Below are 16,313 nucleotides of genomic sequence, written 5' to 3'. Positions count from 1 at the left end.
TTTAATTTTTTATTAAAATTTAAATTTATTTTACTAGATATCTATTGTGAAATGCTATAATACTCATTTCTATACACTAGTTTTTTGGCCACGTGCTACGCACGTTAACGATATCTATATGACCCGTTATTTAATATTATAATTGTATATTTTTTAATAATATATTATTATTTAAATTTTATTAGACTTGTATATTTTTATTTGTTTTGTTGAATTATTTTATAAAATTATAATTTCTTTTATTGGAAATGTTAAAATTAGAATTAAGAAATAGATTTAATTTTTGATATTGTTATTAAAAAAATGATAATATGATTGAAACAAATTTATATTATTTTTCATAGTAAATAACTAATAAATATCAAAAATATCAAAGCTTTAAAATAAATATTATAATATGATTATTTAATATTAGTGAAACTCGTCATATTCTTTTATATATATAGTGATATATCTGTGCAATTCCTATTAGGATTAGAAATTTAACACATAATGATAGTTGTTGCACAATTCCTTTTAGGATTAGAAATTTAATACATAATGGTAGCTACTGCGATAATTATTTTTAATATGTTTCCTTTATGGATTAGGAATGTCAGCTTTCTATTTGTTAAGCACAAATATTCTTATATGTCACAATTAGGAATATCAACTTGGATAAAATATGTAGAGGGTATTTTTGTCCGTGAACGGAAGTGTTCCCCCCGCGAATACACTTTTATATTTACTAGTTTTTTTGGCCACGTGCTACGCACGTTAACGATATATATATGACCCGTTATTTAATATTATAATTGTATATTTTTTTAATAATATATTATTATTTAAATTTTATTAGACTTGTATTTTTTTATTTGTTTTGTTTAATTATTTTATAAAATTTTAATTTCTTTTATTGGAAATGTTAAAAAGTTAGAATTAAGCAATAGATTTAATGTTGATATTATTGTTATTAAAAAAATAATAATATGATTGAAACATATTTATATTATTTTTCATTGTAAATAACTAATAAATATAAAATATCAAAGCTTTAACACAAATATTATAATATGATTATTTAATATTAATGAAACTCGTCATATTCTTTTATATATAGTGATTTATCTGTGCAATTCCTATTAGAATTAGGAATTTAACATATAATAATAGTTGTTGCACAATTCCTTTTAGGATTAGGAATTTATAACATAATGGTAGTTATTTAGGAATGTCATCTTTCTACTCCCTCCGTCCCAATAGAGTTGTCCACTTTGAGAATTTTTTTTGTCCCAAAACACTTGTCCACTTTCAAAGAATAACTAACTTTACATTTAATTTTTCTATACTACCCCTATTTAAAGGCCACTAATAAAAATAAATTATATGTGAACCCTATATTAAATAGGGGTATGACAAGAAAAATAAGGTAAATTTTACAAAAACTATAAACAATGATTGTTTTTCTTAAACTGTGTGATAAAGATAAAATGGACAACTCTATTGGGACGGAGGGAGTATTTGTTAAGTACAAATATGTCAAGGGTATTTTTGTCCGTGAATGAAAGTGTTCCCCCCGCGAATACACTTTTATATTTGTTATAGATATAGATTAGGGTATACACAAAAATGGAAAAGTGGAATTAAATACACCAAGCACACGAGGGCATTAACTCAAAATGCATGTGCACCCAAATGTCAACGGATTCATCATAATAATAAACCCCCCTCTCCTCCTCCATTTTACCCAATTATATATAAACCCTAACTACCTCATTACTTCTTCCACATCAATTCATTCTCATCAAATTGAAATAAAAAAAACTAACCAGAAAAATGAAGCTAGTTTGGTCTCCAGATTGTGCCCTAAAAGCTTACATGCATACTGTTAAATCAGTAAGTACAGTTGATTATTATTCTTTTCTATGTATTTTCAATTTTGTGATTAATTCATGATTTTACTTCAATTCTGCTCTTTTTCTTACTTTGATTTATTTTCTACAGAGTGAAAATTGTAAAGAATCCGGCGTACCTGAGCTACTCTCCGCCATGGCCGCCGGCTGGAACGCGAAGCTCATAGTTGAATCATGGTCACACGGCAGTCCAATCGCGACGAGCATCGGCCTAGCTGTAGCAGCTAATCACACGTGTGGTCGACACGTTTGTCTAGTACCAGATGAACGATCGAGATTGGAGTACGTAAAAGCTATGCAGAGTAACGGTATGATGTCGCCGGAGACGACGGAGGTTGTGATAACCGGAGAATCGGAGGAGGTGGCGGCGACGCTCGTGGGAATTGATTTTATGGTGGTGGATTGTAAACGGAGGGAATTTATTAGGGTTTTGAGGTATGCTAAGCTGAGTAATAAAGGAGCAGTTTTGGTACGAAAAAATGCTTACCAGACTTGTTTTTCTGGGTTTAAATGGCATGGGGTGCTGGAGAGAGGGACACGTGTCGTCAGATCAGTGTTTCTGCCCGTCGGGAACGGTCTAGATATTGCTCATATTGGTGGGAATACTAACAGTACTGCTGCCTCTGGGAGTGGTGGTGGGAACTTGAAGAAGAGTAGTCGTAGCCGTTGGATTAAGTGTGTTGATCAAAAGTCAGGTGAGGAGCACGTGTTTCGCGGTTAAGTTAAATATTTTGATGACGGTCCAAGTTATTAAAGATAGCAATGATCATCCGTCTATTTATTTCACTATTTTGATGCAAATCAAAAATTATGGAGTAAAAAAGGATGTGAGCTTTTTTTGCTGTTTCCAGAAATCAAGATATTAGAACAACCTCAGTTGTTCTATCTCATTGTACAATGTGTCAAATATGGTAGTGTAAATAAATCTATTCCTGTAGTCAATTGCAATTTTGGCGTGAGCTATTTGTAAATTTAATAAATAATTAATGCGATTTATGAATTATTTTTATCTAAATCAATCCATTGAAAATGTTTGATTAGATCAATCAAATTTTAAAAGATACTATAACTTTAAAGAATACATAAAGTTTTATATATATATATATACATATATATATATCGCTTTCATGAAAAAAAACTTGAATCTTTAGTGTATAATTTGCCGCCAATCAATCTTCTCTTTTTAAAATAGAAAAAAAATTTACAAATTTAAGATACTATTAATATAAGGAGTGTGGCTACTTTATTTTCTATCAAGTAAATATTATTTTATTTATTTATAACGGTTAGATGAATAATTAGATTACTTTTTCACTCTATAAGGGGCGATAGAGTGTTAGTACATTTTTTTCAAATAGAAGTGTGTTTCTGCCCACCAACTGAAAAAAGCTCTTTCCCCTTCCTCTAACAAAAAAGTAAGCTTCATAGTTCCAATCTATACTATTTTGACGTGTTTTCGTCATCTTCTTAATGAGAGCGTTGATATTAATTATCTCTGAACCGGGATGGATCTTCTAGTACAAAATATATAAAAAGAACACTCGAATAATATAAAATACATTTTATGAAATAAATATATCACTTTTCATTTATTATCATTAGATGAATTCACTTTCATCAATGGAAAATAATAATAGAATGGACTAAAAATAAAATAAATAAAGAAAAAAACCTAATAATTTTTCATTATTTGCTGAAAATTAGCACCAACGTGGCAACGTGTAATTAAATTGTCCAATGGGCTCCAGTTATTTTAGACCACTGGTTCTTAGTATCCATTACCAAAAGAAGGCCCAAAAGTGCTTACCTGGACATTTCCATTACCCGGTGATAAAGGCCCACAAAAAAACCTTGATCAGTTTTCCTTTGGCCTAATTACTTAAAAAAATCTCACCTTATAATATTTTTTCGTTTATACCATGACTTAGAAAAAAGTTCATTTGTACTTTTTTTTGATTTTTCATTTTCATCTCTACCTAAAAAAGATATAATTGACTGTATAAATTTTTTAAGGATAAAAATGTTAATAACAACTAAATAAAAGGGTTCCACCATATTTTTTCTTATTTTAGAAAATACAAATAAGTCCGTTAACTTTAAAAATGTTCAGATAAATCTTCTAATTTATTATTTTTAAATATTTTAATAACAAATTAAATTATTTAAAAAAAAAAATTCGACATAGCACTCCTCCGATTTATCAAACCCGCTAAACTTTTTTTATTTATCGTTTTGATGCTCCTCCTCCCATGGAGGAAGGAGCGAAATTTTTTTTCTCAAAAAAAAATAAATTTTTCTACGTAAATTTTAATTTTTATTACGGTTAAAATAATTGTATATTATATAAATTAAATATTTATTATCAATTTAAACTTTTTTTGGAAAAGAAGATATTTTTATACAATTAATATGATTAATGGCTTATTAGAATAATAGTTAAATTTAAAGGATTATTCTAACCTTTTTTGTATATAAAAATAGATCAATTTAATACTTCAAGGTACAGTTGAAAACGAAAAATCAAAAATAGAATACGAATGAACTTTTTTCTAGGTCATGGTATAAACGAAAAAATATTATAAGGTGAGTTTTTTTTATATAATTAGGCCTTTTTCTTTCAAATAAAATGATGTTTTTTTTTATAGAAAAATAAGATGATGTTGGTAATTTATGTACAAAGGAGATGAGTGTTTGTATGTAAGTGAAATCACCAAAATTATTGTATTATTCAGATTAAAAAAACGTGTAAAGTTGACTGTAATTGGACAACTGGTATTTTTTAATTACTGTAATTTGAATTTAATTTTTAGTATAATCACAGTCCAAATATATACAAACTTGATTTGTAAAGTACAATATTTTTTTTTTAAAAAAACAAATAACCAACGAAGAGTACACTGGATTTCTTGATTAAAACTAAATCCAGATGGTACCATTTTTGCCTCTCACATTTTACATCTTCATAAACATATCAAGAACACTAGACCTACTAACCCTGGCATGCTTCAATTTCTTGCTGCAAATAATTGATCCTATAAACATGCTCTTCACCAGTACATTTATCCACTCTAGAAACCCATTTACTTTTTTTCCTATTTACATCTCCATAATTACCAATTTTACTGCCTACTTTAGTTACCATTAACCCCTCTCCAATGGGTAAAAAATGAGTCCTAAATTCACAAGGCCAGTGTCCTTTACCTAAGGCATTGTACCCTACGATAAGCCCTTCTCCATTTTTTCCACATTTTTGTGCAGCAGTAAATACTTTTTTACTGTCGTGAATATTGCAATCAATAAGCACAAAATCTGCTCCTTTATAGTCATTAATTAAAAGAGTTTTGGCATCTCCTACCACAAACTTGATACAGTTTGCATAATGCCCCAATGCATTTCTTGACGCATTAAGACCGGATTCTGTGGGTAAAATGCACACGGCTTGGCCACCAGTTTGATGTGCGGCTGCGACTAATGATAACGCGGTTGATCCTGCTACTCGAGCCGATACCATCACCATGAGCTGTGCATTGTTCCCGGCTGCCAGGGCGGATATGAACTCGGATATATCAGGCTGCTTACTTCTTTTGCCCTGTAAAATAAAAGATATATCAGTCCTAAGCTATGTAGCAAGGAAACGGAAATAAAGTGATGAAATATAAGACTCGAGAAGTTTCTGTGCAATATAAATCGAAGAGATTGGACTATTACCATCTTAATGGCTCGAAGAAAAGCTTGAGATGCATTCTCAGGTGACCAAGAAGCCATGCTTTAGTATCAGAATATGTTATCTTATGAATAATTAGCAGTGAAGTGTTTGTTTCAGCTGCAGAGGCATAGCTATTTTATATGTGGAAGCAGGGACTAGTATTATATTTTGTAATACCATTAAAATATGTATATAAAAACTATGGAAACAACTAAGGGCGGTTTTAATTGAAGAAATAATATTCTAGTATGACAGCTAGCACCATAAAATAAAATTAAATTGCAAAACCATTGACAAATACAGCCTAACTTTTTCTCATAAGTCATGACTCATGTATATTCTATCTTCAAGGGGAGTAGGCATACTTGTTCAAATTCTACTTGAGCATGGATAAGTGCTTCCTACCAAACCAGTTGTTCCGTTGTTGAACGTAAACGAAAACATTTTTTTTTTATAAGAGCATATTATAAATATAAAATTTTAAAATAATCTAAAACATGACAATTTGCTTGTGAACGCAGCTTACTCCTAAAGAAAGAGGAATACGTAACGTAAATGATACGGCCAACGGGGTCAAAACCAACTGAATATTGAGAAACAGGGGAAAAATAGCCTGGGATTTCAGTATTTTGATATTGCAACTTAAACAATGAACTTTAATAGAAAGCAGATATTAAATCTGTGTACTGTCTGAAAACCAGTAACTAGACCCCGAGATCAATGTTCCAACATGTCCCAACTTGTCCCACATGTCGCCACTTGGACAATGAACAATCCTTTATTACCCGGTAAGCCATGCTCTATAAACATGCATGATTTCACTAACAATTAGTACTATGAAATTACTCATCATAGGTGAATGTAATTCTTTATTCTAATACGCGAATCTTGATTTGAACTTTGAACGCATAAATCATCGTTTTCTATGCCTTCCCTTAAATAAACATAAGTTAAGCAAATAGGTAAGATGTCATTCAAAGTCATAATTGGTCACGGCATTATTAAAATAATGCACAAGAAAACATACCAAGACAAACTGCAGACTGAAAACACTAAAATACTAAGTTGTTGGATGGTTCTTGCTATAACAATGTATCAACCAACACGAAGATCTAAGTTAGATCACGTTGCTTTTAATGTCTACCTCTCCACCGGTACACCCAACTCCATTTGCAAAACGAGCTTCCATTTCTCGAATCTAATTCGAAGAATTCATGACCAGTTTGATTCATTCCGAATGACTCCGTTTATGAATTGTGTTTCAAAACTAAATGTAAACTTAATTTATAAATTTATAACAATCCGTTTATCTTGTTCAGATTGCAAAGACATCTCACCGCATACACTTCATAGAAATTGAAAATTAGTAAGGTACTTATTCTTAAAACTGAATAAGTGATGGTCTGCTATAAACACAATCTAAACAAACGATATCATTTTCACCATCATGTATGTTTTGATCTAATCTATGTTGATCCGGACAACTTTCTTGGTTTTTCCTACAGAAGTTGCTCCACTATTTCGGGACTGTTCTGCAGATGGTAGAGCCAAGCCTCCCCAAGTTGTCTTCCCCTTCTGCTCTCGGTTGCTAAACCCTATGTTAACATTATCATAACAAGTGAAAAATCCAAGGAGCATATTAGTCTGCGCTAATGACTGTAATCGGTCTATTGTATAGTAAGCACAAAACCACCAATATTAACCAAAACAAACAAAAATAAAACTAAAACAACAAAAGACCAAATACTACTTTCATCCTATAAATGGGCAAAGTTTGGTTAGCACAGGAATTAAGAAAGAACAGTTAAATTAGTTAATTTTAATCAACTTTCAATTCTAACCACAATTTAAGTATATAAACATTCCCAAAATTATTACTTGTATATTTTGAAAACACAAATTACTTCAGATATACAATATGATCTTAAATGGTTGAAACTAATGAATGATAAATTTGATATTTCAGATTAAATATTCAAATCAAAATAACAAGTTTGCCTATAGGACGTCAAAAATAACAATTTTGTTTTGTTCATCTTTGCGAGATGGAGGGTAGGTGTAGCAAAATTTATATATGACCAGAATAAATAGCTAACTAAATGCAAACCCATACATAATAACAAAATGCAAGTTCACACAATTGATAGTTTGGAAGAACATGTGTCTAATTGAGTTCTTATTGTCCAACCTTATCCATCTTAAAGGCTGTTAAGAACAGCCTTCCCTCAAACTGGAGCAAAACATGACGAAGTGCAATCACTTTCAGCAACGTAAACATGGAGATAACAAACAAGAACAAGAAAGGTAAATGAAAAACCAACCAGACATCTCTTTGCTAGAAGGAAACGGATGATCACTAGTTGTGCCAAGCATACCAGATCGATCACTCCAGCCAGGCAACTTGACATTACCCTTCCATGCTTCTTCAAAACCAGCAAGTTCACCTGTAAAACCGTAGCAAAATTAGTTGTATTGTAATCAAAAGATTCAAAAGCAAAATTAGTTGTATTGTAATCAAAAGCAAAAGTAGCAGTGTTGTAATCAAACTCAATAAGAAACGGAAGATTATAATGACTACATGAGTCAAGCAGTAGCAACATCAACAAACCTTCATTCAAATTATGTAGAGTTTGCAATGTATCAACTTTGCCATCTGAAGCTAGCTTCCTTGTGAATGAATGACCCTAAATAAAAAACAAAAATATTCAATCCGAATGCAAACAAAAGCGTACATGAATGATTGCTAGCAACCTAATATTGTCCATCGGACTATGATAATGCAGGTGTAGGATGACAGTGAAATGCACTAATGCACATTGACTATTGAGGACAGTTATGTGACAGATGTTCTAAAATTTAATGATTTTTCATGCTAACAAATAGCATTTGCATTTAAGGTTATTCAGTATGAACTACAAAGTGTTTGTTAACCTTATCGTGAATTCCTCTTGAGATCCTATGAGTTGCTTGGCCTGTTATTTTGTCTGCTTCCTTGCTCTCCTCGAGAACCGCCTAAAGCACGATCACATCATTATGAGCGGACGAAACTTAAAAAGTTTCTCACTCAGCCCTAGAAGCAAAAAAGTTACATACCCCATCACTCCCTTCCCTTCTACTCCTTGTAGAAGTGTAGTATGCTCCGTCTACACCACCATAAGTGACTTTACAAGTCTGAAAACTGAGATTACGAGCCTGAGGTTTACTCACTTCTGTCCTGTTGATATCATTTCTATGCTCTACATTCTTGCTTTTCTCTTCTGCCAGATCACCCACATTTGTTATACAATGTTTAGAATCACATAGTCAATACAGGCTGAAGGTAAGATAACATATCAAGATGTGAAAACTGTATGCTACCGTGAAGATTATCATCAGGATGCTCAACAGATGGCTCTTTGTTCGAGCCAATGGTGGTTGTATCATTTTCGTTCTCATCATCAGAGTCTAATTCTTCAATAACTATTCCTTTTGCTACATCGACACGCGATGCATCAGGATCAGTAGTAGTAGAACTTGGAAATTCAAATAAGCTTCCAGATGGTCGAGTAAAGAACGGGTCATCAAATGGATCCCGCCGTCCAAATAGGCTAGGCATCATTCCGAAGCCGCGGAAGTTAGCAAACGGATCACCCATGTCCTCAAAAATATCAGTTCTCCTTTCTCTTTCCCTCTGCATGCTGTATGATCAATTCTTTAAATCATCAAAAGTAGCATAACATCATTGGTTTTAAGTAAAATTTCATGGAAAATTTAAGTGAATTGTACAGGATTATATAAGCATTTAAGGTAACCGAGGCGCAAAAATGACCCTAATGATTTGAAATGTGTAACAATGACCCTCAATTTAATGGTGAATGAATGAGCTAGGCGTAATTCTTTTATCAGCAATAGATGAGCTCAAATTCAACATATTACAATACTAAACACTACTTGAACTTAATTATAATTTAGATTCTTTTTATTAGCAGTAACAGAAAATCTAGAATATATGATCATTAACAGGGAAAAATTAATAAAAATGGGAAAAACAGGCAAATAAATTCCTGAACTATTCATTTTTTCACAAGAAAAATGAACTAGGCTGCGTAAAAAAAATGATAAGAAAGAGAACGGAATTTAACGGTTACCTGGAGACAGGACCGGGACTTGAAAATCGGCCGAAATTTTGCGAACGGAGACTGTTAAGGCGAGAGAGAAGGGGAACGAACTAGAATAATCTCCCATTTTCGAATCTCGATGCTTTATATACTTGCAAGGAAGATGGTCTAAGAATCCGACACGTGTTCTAAAGAAATTTCTTCCTTTACCTAGAACGTTCTTGCTTATAGTTATTATTTTCTAGTATGAAATTAATAAATGAACACAGGATCAATGTGGTTTTTAATCGACTAAAACTACAACTTTATTTTTATATCAATTAATTGTTAATTTGGATCATTTCGGTCTTTAAATTTGTTTGTTATTTGAACATTGAAAATATTATACTAAAACAATAATAATAGCTGAGTGTAAGTTGATTAATTTTCATAAATAAATTTAGGTACTAAGATAATTCTTTACTCCATGATAATTAGTTTCTTAGAATCAATTATTTTTTTATTATTTATTAATGAAGTTACCAACTTTAGAATTTTAAGATTGTAGTTTTCTTAAACTGTTTCAAATTGCAAAATAAATATAACAAACAAAACGATACTTTCTCCATTTCAAATTGATAGGTAGTTTAGGACAAATACAAGTATTAAAAAATTTAGTAAATTTATACAAAATGAGTAATTTTATAGAAACATACCACACTTGCCCTTATTCAATGCAGTGTTGACTTTATCTTTTAGTGGGTTTTGCTCTCTTTTTAATGTAATATGTTATAATTAATGAGGATATATATACATGTAATTCAAGCATTCAGACAATAAATTACTGATTATAATTTAGGACAAAGAAATTCAAAATAATGCCTCTACGAATAACATGTTAATCACTTGGGCATAATCGAGTTGAAACTATCAAGCTTGAGTTCAACTCAACTTTATAATCTTATGCTAAAAAAATGATTCAAATTCGATCGAGTATTATTTTAAGAGCTCGAGCTTAAATCCAATAGAATAATTAAAACTCGAACTCGGCTCTATTATCTATATAAATATTACTCGATTAAACTTGCTAGCTCATCGAACCAAATATTTTTGAGATTGAGGTCAACTTGATAATTAGCTCGAATGGCTCCGCTAGGTATGAGGTTGAGTATTTTTCGAGTCAATCCTAATAGCTCACAATTTGACTCGACTGAGTTAGACCGTGGTTCAATTTTCAGAACACACAAGAGCAGCACAAGCGAAGAAATGATTTTTCTTTTTCTAAAAGTGAGCTATTACAAGCATAAATTGATCAATAACCTCTACCAGACTGATTTTCTACATTTTCATTTAATGTACAACAAGACCTACGTAGCCTCTCTTTTTGTGATTCCTACACACTCAAAATTACAAGAAAACAAGCATCAGATCATCATCTCTTGACCAGAAATCCGTAACCTCCTACATTTTGGTCTGCCTGCCCAATCAGCTTCTTAATACAGGTCTCTATTTTTTCTCTCTCTATGTGTGTGTCTCAGTCTCTAGTTAACGCAGAAAGAAACCCGTGAGAATGAATGGTTAGGAGCCTAAAAATTTGCTGCAGTTTGTTTTTCCGGCAAGATACTGTGGCGCGTTTGGATACACGTGGCAGAACTGGTTCTCAAAACTCTTGACAGTCTAAGTCAGGCTTTGATGGATATTCAAGTCCCTGAAGTGCAGGCATTCGTCGTAGGTCTTCGTCTGAATAAGCCGGAAGGAACCAATATCGCTTATCTACTCCAAATACCTGAGACATGAATTCCAAATCGTTTATGATAGATCAATAGTGACAAAATTGATGGCAGAAAACACGCGCTAGTAGCGAGTAGGAAAAACCATCGCACAAAAATGTATAAGACGATCATTCGGAATATTTTAGATACTGCTCTTCAAAAGCAAAAACAGTTGATAAAAATTTCATTAAGTTGGAATACTATGCACTAGCACGGACACGGATACGGAAAAATGGGACCCTTGGATACAGACATGGCGCAACAATGTTATTTTCAGGTTTACTATGCTAAAAATGAAGTTTCGTGTAAGAAACGCCTAGTTTCCGACATGTTTCTAAAACAGAAAATGTTGATTGAATGAAGTGTCTCAGCATCTGTGCTACTTGGTAATGTACAGGGAGTGTTTAACTGAAATATATCATTTCACCATATATGACTTCCTACTGTTCAAGAAAAGAAACAAACCGACAAGCAATTAATCATAAAGGTCACCTGTTCGAAATTCTTCCTTCGACCGACATCATAGCGCCATTTTGGTGTAGTTTTCTTCTCATATGCCTGATCAAAATAAGCAGCAAGCCAGCAAATGATTAGCAGAACATCCCATGACAAACATCATAGCATCCATAATTTTAAGAAAACTGAAAAAATTAGAAGGGAAAACCAAGCTCACGACACTCGTTAATGTCGACCAAAGCCATAATGCACAACATCTAATACAGCATCAAGTTAAGTAAAAGAAAGTACCTCAATAGTTGTGGTATTAGCAGAAACCAAGGATATGTGCATGATCAGAAATCCTAGAACACTCAATGCAAATGCCAGATTCAAAACTGTAAAAGAAAAACAGTAGTTATAGAAAGATGCAGAGTTTACGGATTAAGTAACTCATAAAAGTGGGGTAAGTAGATTCTACCAAAGGCGAGAAATGTGGTTGCAAGGGTCCCGGGTGTTCCAGGAATTTCTCCATCACTAAAAAACGCTATAAAGTGTGGCAACAGGGACAAAGTCACGAGACTTGTCTCGAGGAATGTGTAGAACTGCATTGACATTTAAGACTACAGTTAAGTAACTGTAAAAAGAGGGGTCTCGTTTATACCAACAAATATAGCTAGCAATGCGATTATGTTGCTGATATAAGTGTGCCAACATGATCAACAGGAACACATTAACCAGACCTATATTTTTTTATCAAATCAGTAAATGGTTTAATTTATAAATGCTTCCACCTCTTATATATTTCAGAGACTCGATAAAAGTAAAAGAACTTAGGTAAATGACTGAAAACGCTCTCAGACCCACATGATGCAACGTGGAATGAGAAAAGCACAACTACCAAATCAATCATCTTCTCATCATTAAGATTCTACTATTAACCAAAGCAGCTTACTCTTAACAGTTATCGTGCAATCTAAGTGATTCATCATTGAACAAATGATACAGATGTTGCACTTTTACTAAATATACACATGAGACAGATCCCTACTTATGAATATATAAAAATACACATTATTTAGAATGTATAACAAAAAGGGTTCAGCAATAAAGCACAACTTACCAAAAATAGAAGAAAATATTTATAATTCAATGCGCCAACGCAATTCACAACCCACACACAATGATGGTCCATCTTTAGCACACACCTCCCACCTGAAAGAAACAAAATTAGTAATTTATCTTTTCTGCTAAACAAGGCGAGATTACAAAAAACAAGCAGAAACCCCTGAGAAGAAAACTCACAGACAGAGCAATGATGGCATCGAGGTGGTTTCAGTTGGTTACATTTCCGGCAATACCGAACTCTTTGATTTGACGAATCAGTAGGAACACTGTTAAAATCTAAGCTATTCAACGGGTCAGTCTCGCCTCTTTCCTCGTCAATAGCAGGTCTCCAATTAGGAGGCACGCTACCGGGATCAGTAAGAACAACAGAAAAGTAACTCCACAACAGCATCACCAACTGCAAATTTAAACCAATTCTCTACTTTCAGTTCCGTCTCTCACAATACTCCATCAAAATTCATTTCTAACACTACTCGAAAATAGCCGAAAAGATTCTAAGATCCACATCTAAACACCTTCTTAATTCATTACCAAAAATGAAGAAAACTATACTAAAAGCTAACATTTTTTTTCCATTACCATTAAAACTAAATTTAAAAAAAAATACAACTTTGCAATATTTTTTAAGGAAATGTTTAAAAACTAAAGCTACAACTGTTTTTGGTTACCACTTAAACTAAAATTAACCAAGAAAAACAAAATTTTACAATCTTTCAAAAGAATTCAAAATAAACAAGTAAACTATTATTATTATCTTACCAAGCAATGAAATGGGATCAACACAGCAATAGCATTGACAGAATCGAAGCCGCCATCTTGCAAAGCGGGGCCATAATTGGTCAAAACGACGGCGTAGTAGGTGACACCAATAACCCCAAGAACTAACAAGATCATGATCGAGCCGAGACCACGAAGGGCCGTACAAAACTTAAACACATTCCAAGCCATAGCAGCTCCAGATCTATGCATTACTTAAATTACACAGAAATTAAACTAAAACGAAAGTTTTTTCTTTCGATCTTGAAGCTGTAGATTCAGAGTCTGTTTTTTTATCTTCTTTTAATTTTATTTAAGATAAAATTAACATATTTTCGTATATTTATGGATAATTTTGTTTGTGTTATATTTGAATTGTGAATCTAGGGTTTATCAGAATTGGGAATCGGGAGTCTGGTTTATGTGGAATCCATGTTAGAATTGAGGTCTAGGGAGACAGAGATAGAGAGAAGGAGAAATAATTTTATTATTTAATAATAAGATTAAATAATGATAATTACTTATTATTGGATAACAAAGGATGAGAAATGTGGAATGATATTGTTTTTTTTTTTTACAGATATTTGTTGCTGAAAAATTAATTGTATCTTAAGTTATCTAGAAGCTTTATTAGTCTATTATTAATCTTGTTTGTAAAAAAAAGTTAATTTTATATACAATATTTAAAAATAGCAAATAAGATCATCACTTTTTATTTTATTTTTTACAAATCTATCACCGATGAAAAAATCTTGTGTCTTTTTCATCCTAAATAAATATCCTGATCTTAATAATACCCTAATTAAAGCAAAAAATATCTTCTTCTTACTACTATTTTTTTATTGCTTCCAGTTGTCGAGTCAAAAAAGATATACTGAATTTTCACATTCGTTATAAATTTGCAAATATGAAAAGTCATTATTTGACACTTTTTTAAAGTACGTAATTAAAATGAAAAAACATATAAAAATAATGATTTTATATGAAAGTAACCCAAAAAATAATGTAAACCTTTTGTGTTTTTTTTTTTAATTTAATCGCATTATTCAAAACGTAGTTTTATATATTTTATTTTTTTCGTTCTATAACTAAATATTGTTTTGAAGCGTCTTTTCTGGGGGAAAACGATGTCGTTTTGGTCGTTTGAATTACTAAAACAACATCAGATAAAACTTTTGAATTTAAAGGGTTAGAAAGTAAAAAATTGATTTTGTCAAAAAATAAAATGTTAGGTTTCTAACTTTTTAAAATTTTATTTTTTTATCATTAGGAAGGGAGAATTGTTTGTATTTGTATCACGATTTTGATATTATATTGTCCTACACATATCATTTGAATTACAGTTTAATGATAATTTTTTTTTATTAGTAGTTTGATTTACTTAAATTTATATCATTATCCATTAAAACTAAATTAGTCAACTCACATTTTAAACAAAAACATTTGTCATCACCCATTAAAATTTAAAACCAATATTAGTCAAATCACATTTTTAAACAAAAAAATGAATATTTTATAAGTTTCCAATCGGATCAGCTATCTATTCTTTAGTTGAATAACAGTTTGATAAATTGATTTAATTTAATTCTCTAATCATTGAGCTACATGTGGCTCCTCCTGACTGGCCAGCGAGGAGCCACGTAGGCTAGACCGCAGAACTGTTCCGCGGTTTACACAAAACGCTGAACAATTCTGCGGTTTGGAAGAGACTAAATGGGAATTTATTCATTTTTGGGGGTAATTTGAGAAATAATTATCAAATGAGACATACAATTGTCATTAACCCACATATTGCTGAACCAAAAACTTCCACTAATGCTATGAGTCATTGTTTACATAATAAAAAAAGACATTTTATAAATATTATTCTATTTACAAATATTTTGATGCTTAATTTTGATTTATTTTTGTTTTTAAATAAATCGCTTGGATCAAATTAATATGAATTCCTATGTTGTTAATTCAAAACATATTTAAATATGTAAAATCAATTAGATAAATACTACTGTATATATATATATTTACCAGTATCATGGTACTATAAACTTTATACTATAAGATACAATTGTGAAAGTGGAATCATTAGAAGTAATTATTCAGTAGTAACTTAATTAGTCAAAATAAGAATACTGCAGTCGCAGACTGATTGTCAATATATTTATACTTAGTTAAGTCAATTTTTTAATATAAATTTAGGTGGCTAATTTAATCTTTTATGAAACAGCATAAGTGATCTAATAAATGAAACACAACTTGTGAATATATCTGAAGCAAATGCCAACAGCAATGTTTTGTTTGATCATGTCCTTTGTATTTTTTATACTTTTGCTCTTAAGCGAAAATTAATTCTCAACAACTTTGCTGCTAATTATGAAATAGTTCAAATGAATTCAAGGTCTTATTTGCATGGAGGATTTTTAATGAATATTTTAGGTTATATTTGTGTACTTTTTAATTTATTAAATTTGAAATGAACTATTTAGCATTTTATTTATTTTTCAAAAGTTTAGCTTTATTATTTAATAAAATTTGAGCCAATCACCTTCCA

General features: G+C 31.4%; 4 protein-coding genes across 11 annotated transcripts; 1 reads left to right on the top strand and 3 right to left on the bottom strand.

The window, feature by feature from the left end:
* The first annotated feature begins 1,664 nt into the window (after window positions 1-1,664).
* On the top strand, window positions 1,665-2,907 carry LOC126688024 (uncharacterized). The gene is made up of 2 exons (XM_050382586.2): window positions 1,665-1,875; window positions 1,984-2,907. The coding sequence occupies exons 1-2, from the start codon at window positions 1,816-1,818 to the stop codon at window positions 2,611-2,613; spliced, it is 690 nt and encodes a 229-aa protein (XP_050238543.1). The 5' UTR covers window positions 1,665-1,815; the 3' UTR covers window positions 2,614-2,907.
* A 1,803-nt stretch (window positions 2,908-4,710) lies between these two features.
* Window positions 4,711-6,730, bottom strand: LOC126688319 (uncharacterized). The gene is made up of 2 exons (XM_050382977.2): window positions 5,601-6,730; window positions 4,711-5,481 (listed from the first exon to the last, which is right to left on the bottom strand). Exons 1-2 carry the CDS (start codon window positions 5,655-5,657, stop codon window positions 4,882-4,884), a joined length of 657 nt encoding a protein of 218 aa, XP_050238934.1. The 5' UTR covers window positions 5,658-6,730; the 3' UTR covers window positions 4,711-4,881.
* Window positions 6,731-6,852: 122 nt separating this feature from the next.
* Window positions 6,853-9,930, bottom strand: LOC126688317 (uncharacterized). 8 transcript variants are annotated; one of them, XM_050382976.2, is made up of 8 exons: window positions 9,726-9,930; window positions 8,956-9,275; window positions 8,692-8,855; window positions 8,530-8,610; window positions 8,207-8,282; window positions 7,920-8,042; window positions 7,787-7,828; window positions 7,137-7,193 (listed from the first exon to the last, which is right to left on the bottom strand). In XM_050382976.2, the coding sequence occupies exons 2-7, from the start codon at window positions 9,272-9,274 to the stop codon at window positions 7,824-7,826; spliced, it is 768 nt and encodes a 255-aa protein (XP_050238933.1). In that variant the 5' UTR covers window position 9,275; window positions 9,726-9,930; the 3' UTR covers window positions 7,137-7,193; window positions 7,787-7,823. The 8 variants fall into 8 exon arrangements, 7 of the variants coding, with proteins under 7 accessions (XP_050238927.1, XP_050238926.1, XP_050238930.1 ...); XM_050382970.1 differs by lacking the exon at window positions 7,787-7,828 and having other exon boundaries at window positions 6,853-7,193; window positions 8,956-9,289; XM_050382969.1 differs by lacking the exon at window positions 7,787-7,828 and having other exon boundaries at window positions 6,853-7,193.
* Window positions 9,931-10,931: 1,001 nt separating this feature from the next.
* LOC126687041 (probable protein S-acyltransferase 14) lies at window positions 10,932-14,269 on the bottom strand. The gene is made up of 7 exons (XM_050381392.2): window positions 13,769-14,269; window positions 13,187-13,406; window positions 13,005-13,096; window positions 12,363-12,486; window positions 12,194-12,279; window positions 11,939-12,004; window positions 10,932-11,460 (listed from the first exon to the last, which is right to left on the bottom strand). The coding sequence occupies exons 1-7, from the start codon at window positions 13,976-13,978 to the stop codon at window positions 11,335-11,337; spliced, it is 924 nt and encodes a 307-aa protein (XP_050237349.1). The 5' UTR covers window positions 13,979-14,269; the 3' UTR covers window positions 10,932-11,334.
* Window positions 14,270-16,313: the final 2,044 nt, after the last annotated feature.

Source organism: Mercurialis annua, linkage group LG6, assembly GCF_937616625.2.
Source record: "Mercurialis annua linkage group LG6, ddMerAnnu1.2, whole genome shotgun sequence".
NCBI classification, from domain to species: Eukaryota; Viridiplantae; Streptophyta; class Magnoliopsida; order Malpighiales; family Euphorbiaceae; genus Mercurialis; species Mercurialis annua.
The sequence above is the reverse complement of the archived record's forward strand: the minus strand, read 5'-3'. Positions and strand labels throughout refer to the sequence as shown.

Coding starts and splice junctions, on each gene's coding strand:
- LOC126688319 (XM_050382977.2), bottom strand. CDS start 5,657: ATGGCTTCTTGGTCACCTGAGAATGCATCTCAAGCTTTTCTTCGAGCC. Junction 5,482..5,600: donor TTCTTCGAGCCATTAAGATG/GTAATAGTCCAA, acceptor TTTATTTTACAG/GGCAAAAGAAGTAAGCAGCC.
- LOC126688024 (XM_050382586.2), top strand. CDS start 1,816: ATGAAGCTAGTTTGGTCTCCAGATTGTGCCCTAAAAGCTTACATGCAT. Junction 1,876..1,983: donor ACATGCATACTGTTAAATCA/GTAAGTACAGTT, acceptor TATTTTCTACAG/AGTGAAAATTGTAAAGAATC.
- LOC126688317 (XM_050382970.1), bottom strand. CDS start 9,274: ATGCAGAGGGAAAGAGAAAGGAGAACTGATATTTTTGAGGACATGGGT. Junction 8,283..8,529: donor CAAGAGGAATTCACGATAAG/GTTAACAAACAC, acceptor TTTTTTATTTAG/GGTCATTCATTCACAAGGAA. Junction 7,194..7,919: donor TTCTAGCAAAGAGATGTCTG/GTTGGTTTTTCA, acceptor ATGTTAACATAG/GGTTTAGCAACCGAGAGCAG.
- LOC126687041 (XM_050381392.2), bottom strand. CDS start 13,978: ATGCATAGATCTGGAGCTGCTATGGCTTGGAATGTGTTTAAGTTTTGT. Junction 12,280..12,362: donor AACCACATTTCTCGCCTTTG/GTAGAATCTACT, acceptor TTTCTTTTACAG/TTTTGAATCTGGCATTTGCA. Junction 12,005..12,193: donor CTAATACCACAACTATTGAG/GTACTTTCTTTT, acceptor TATTTTGATCAG/GCATATGAGAAGAAAACTAC.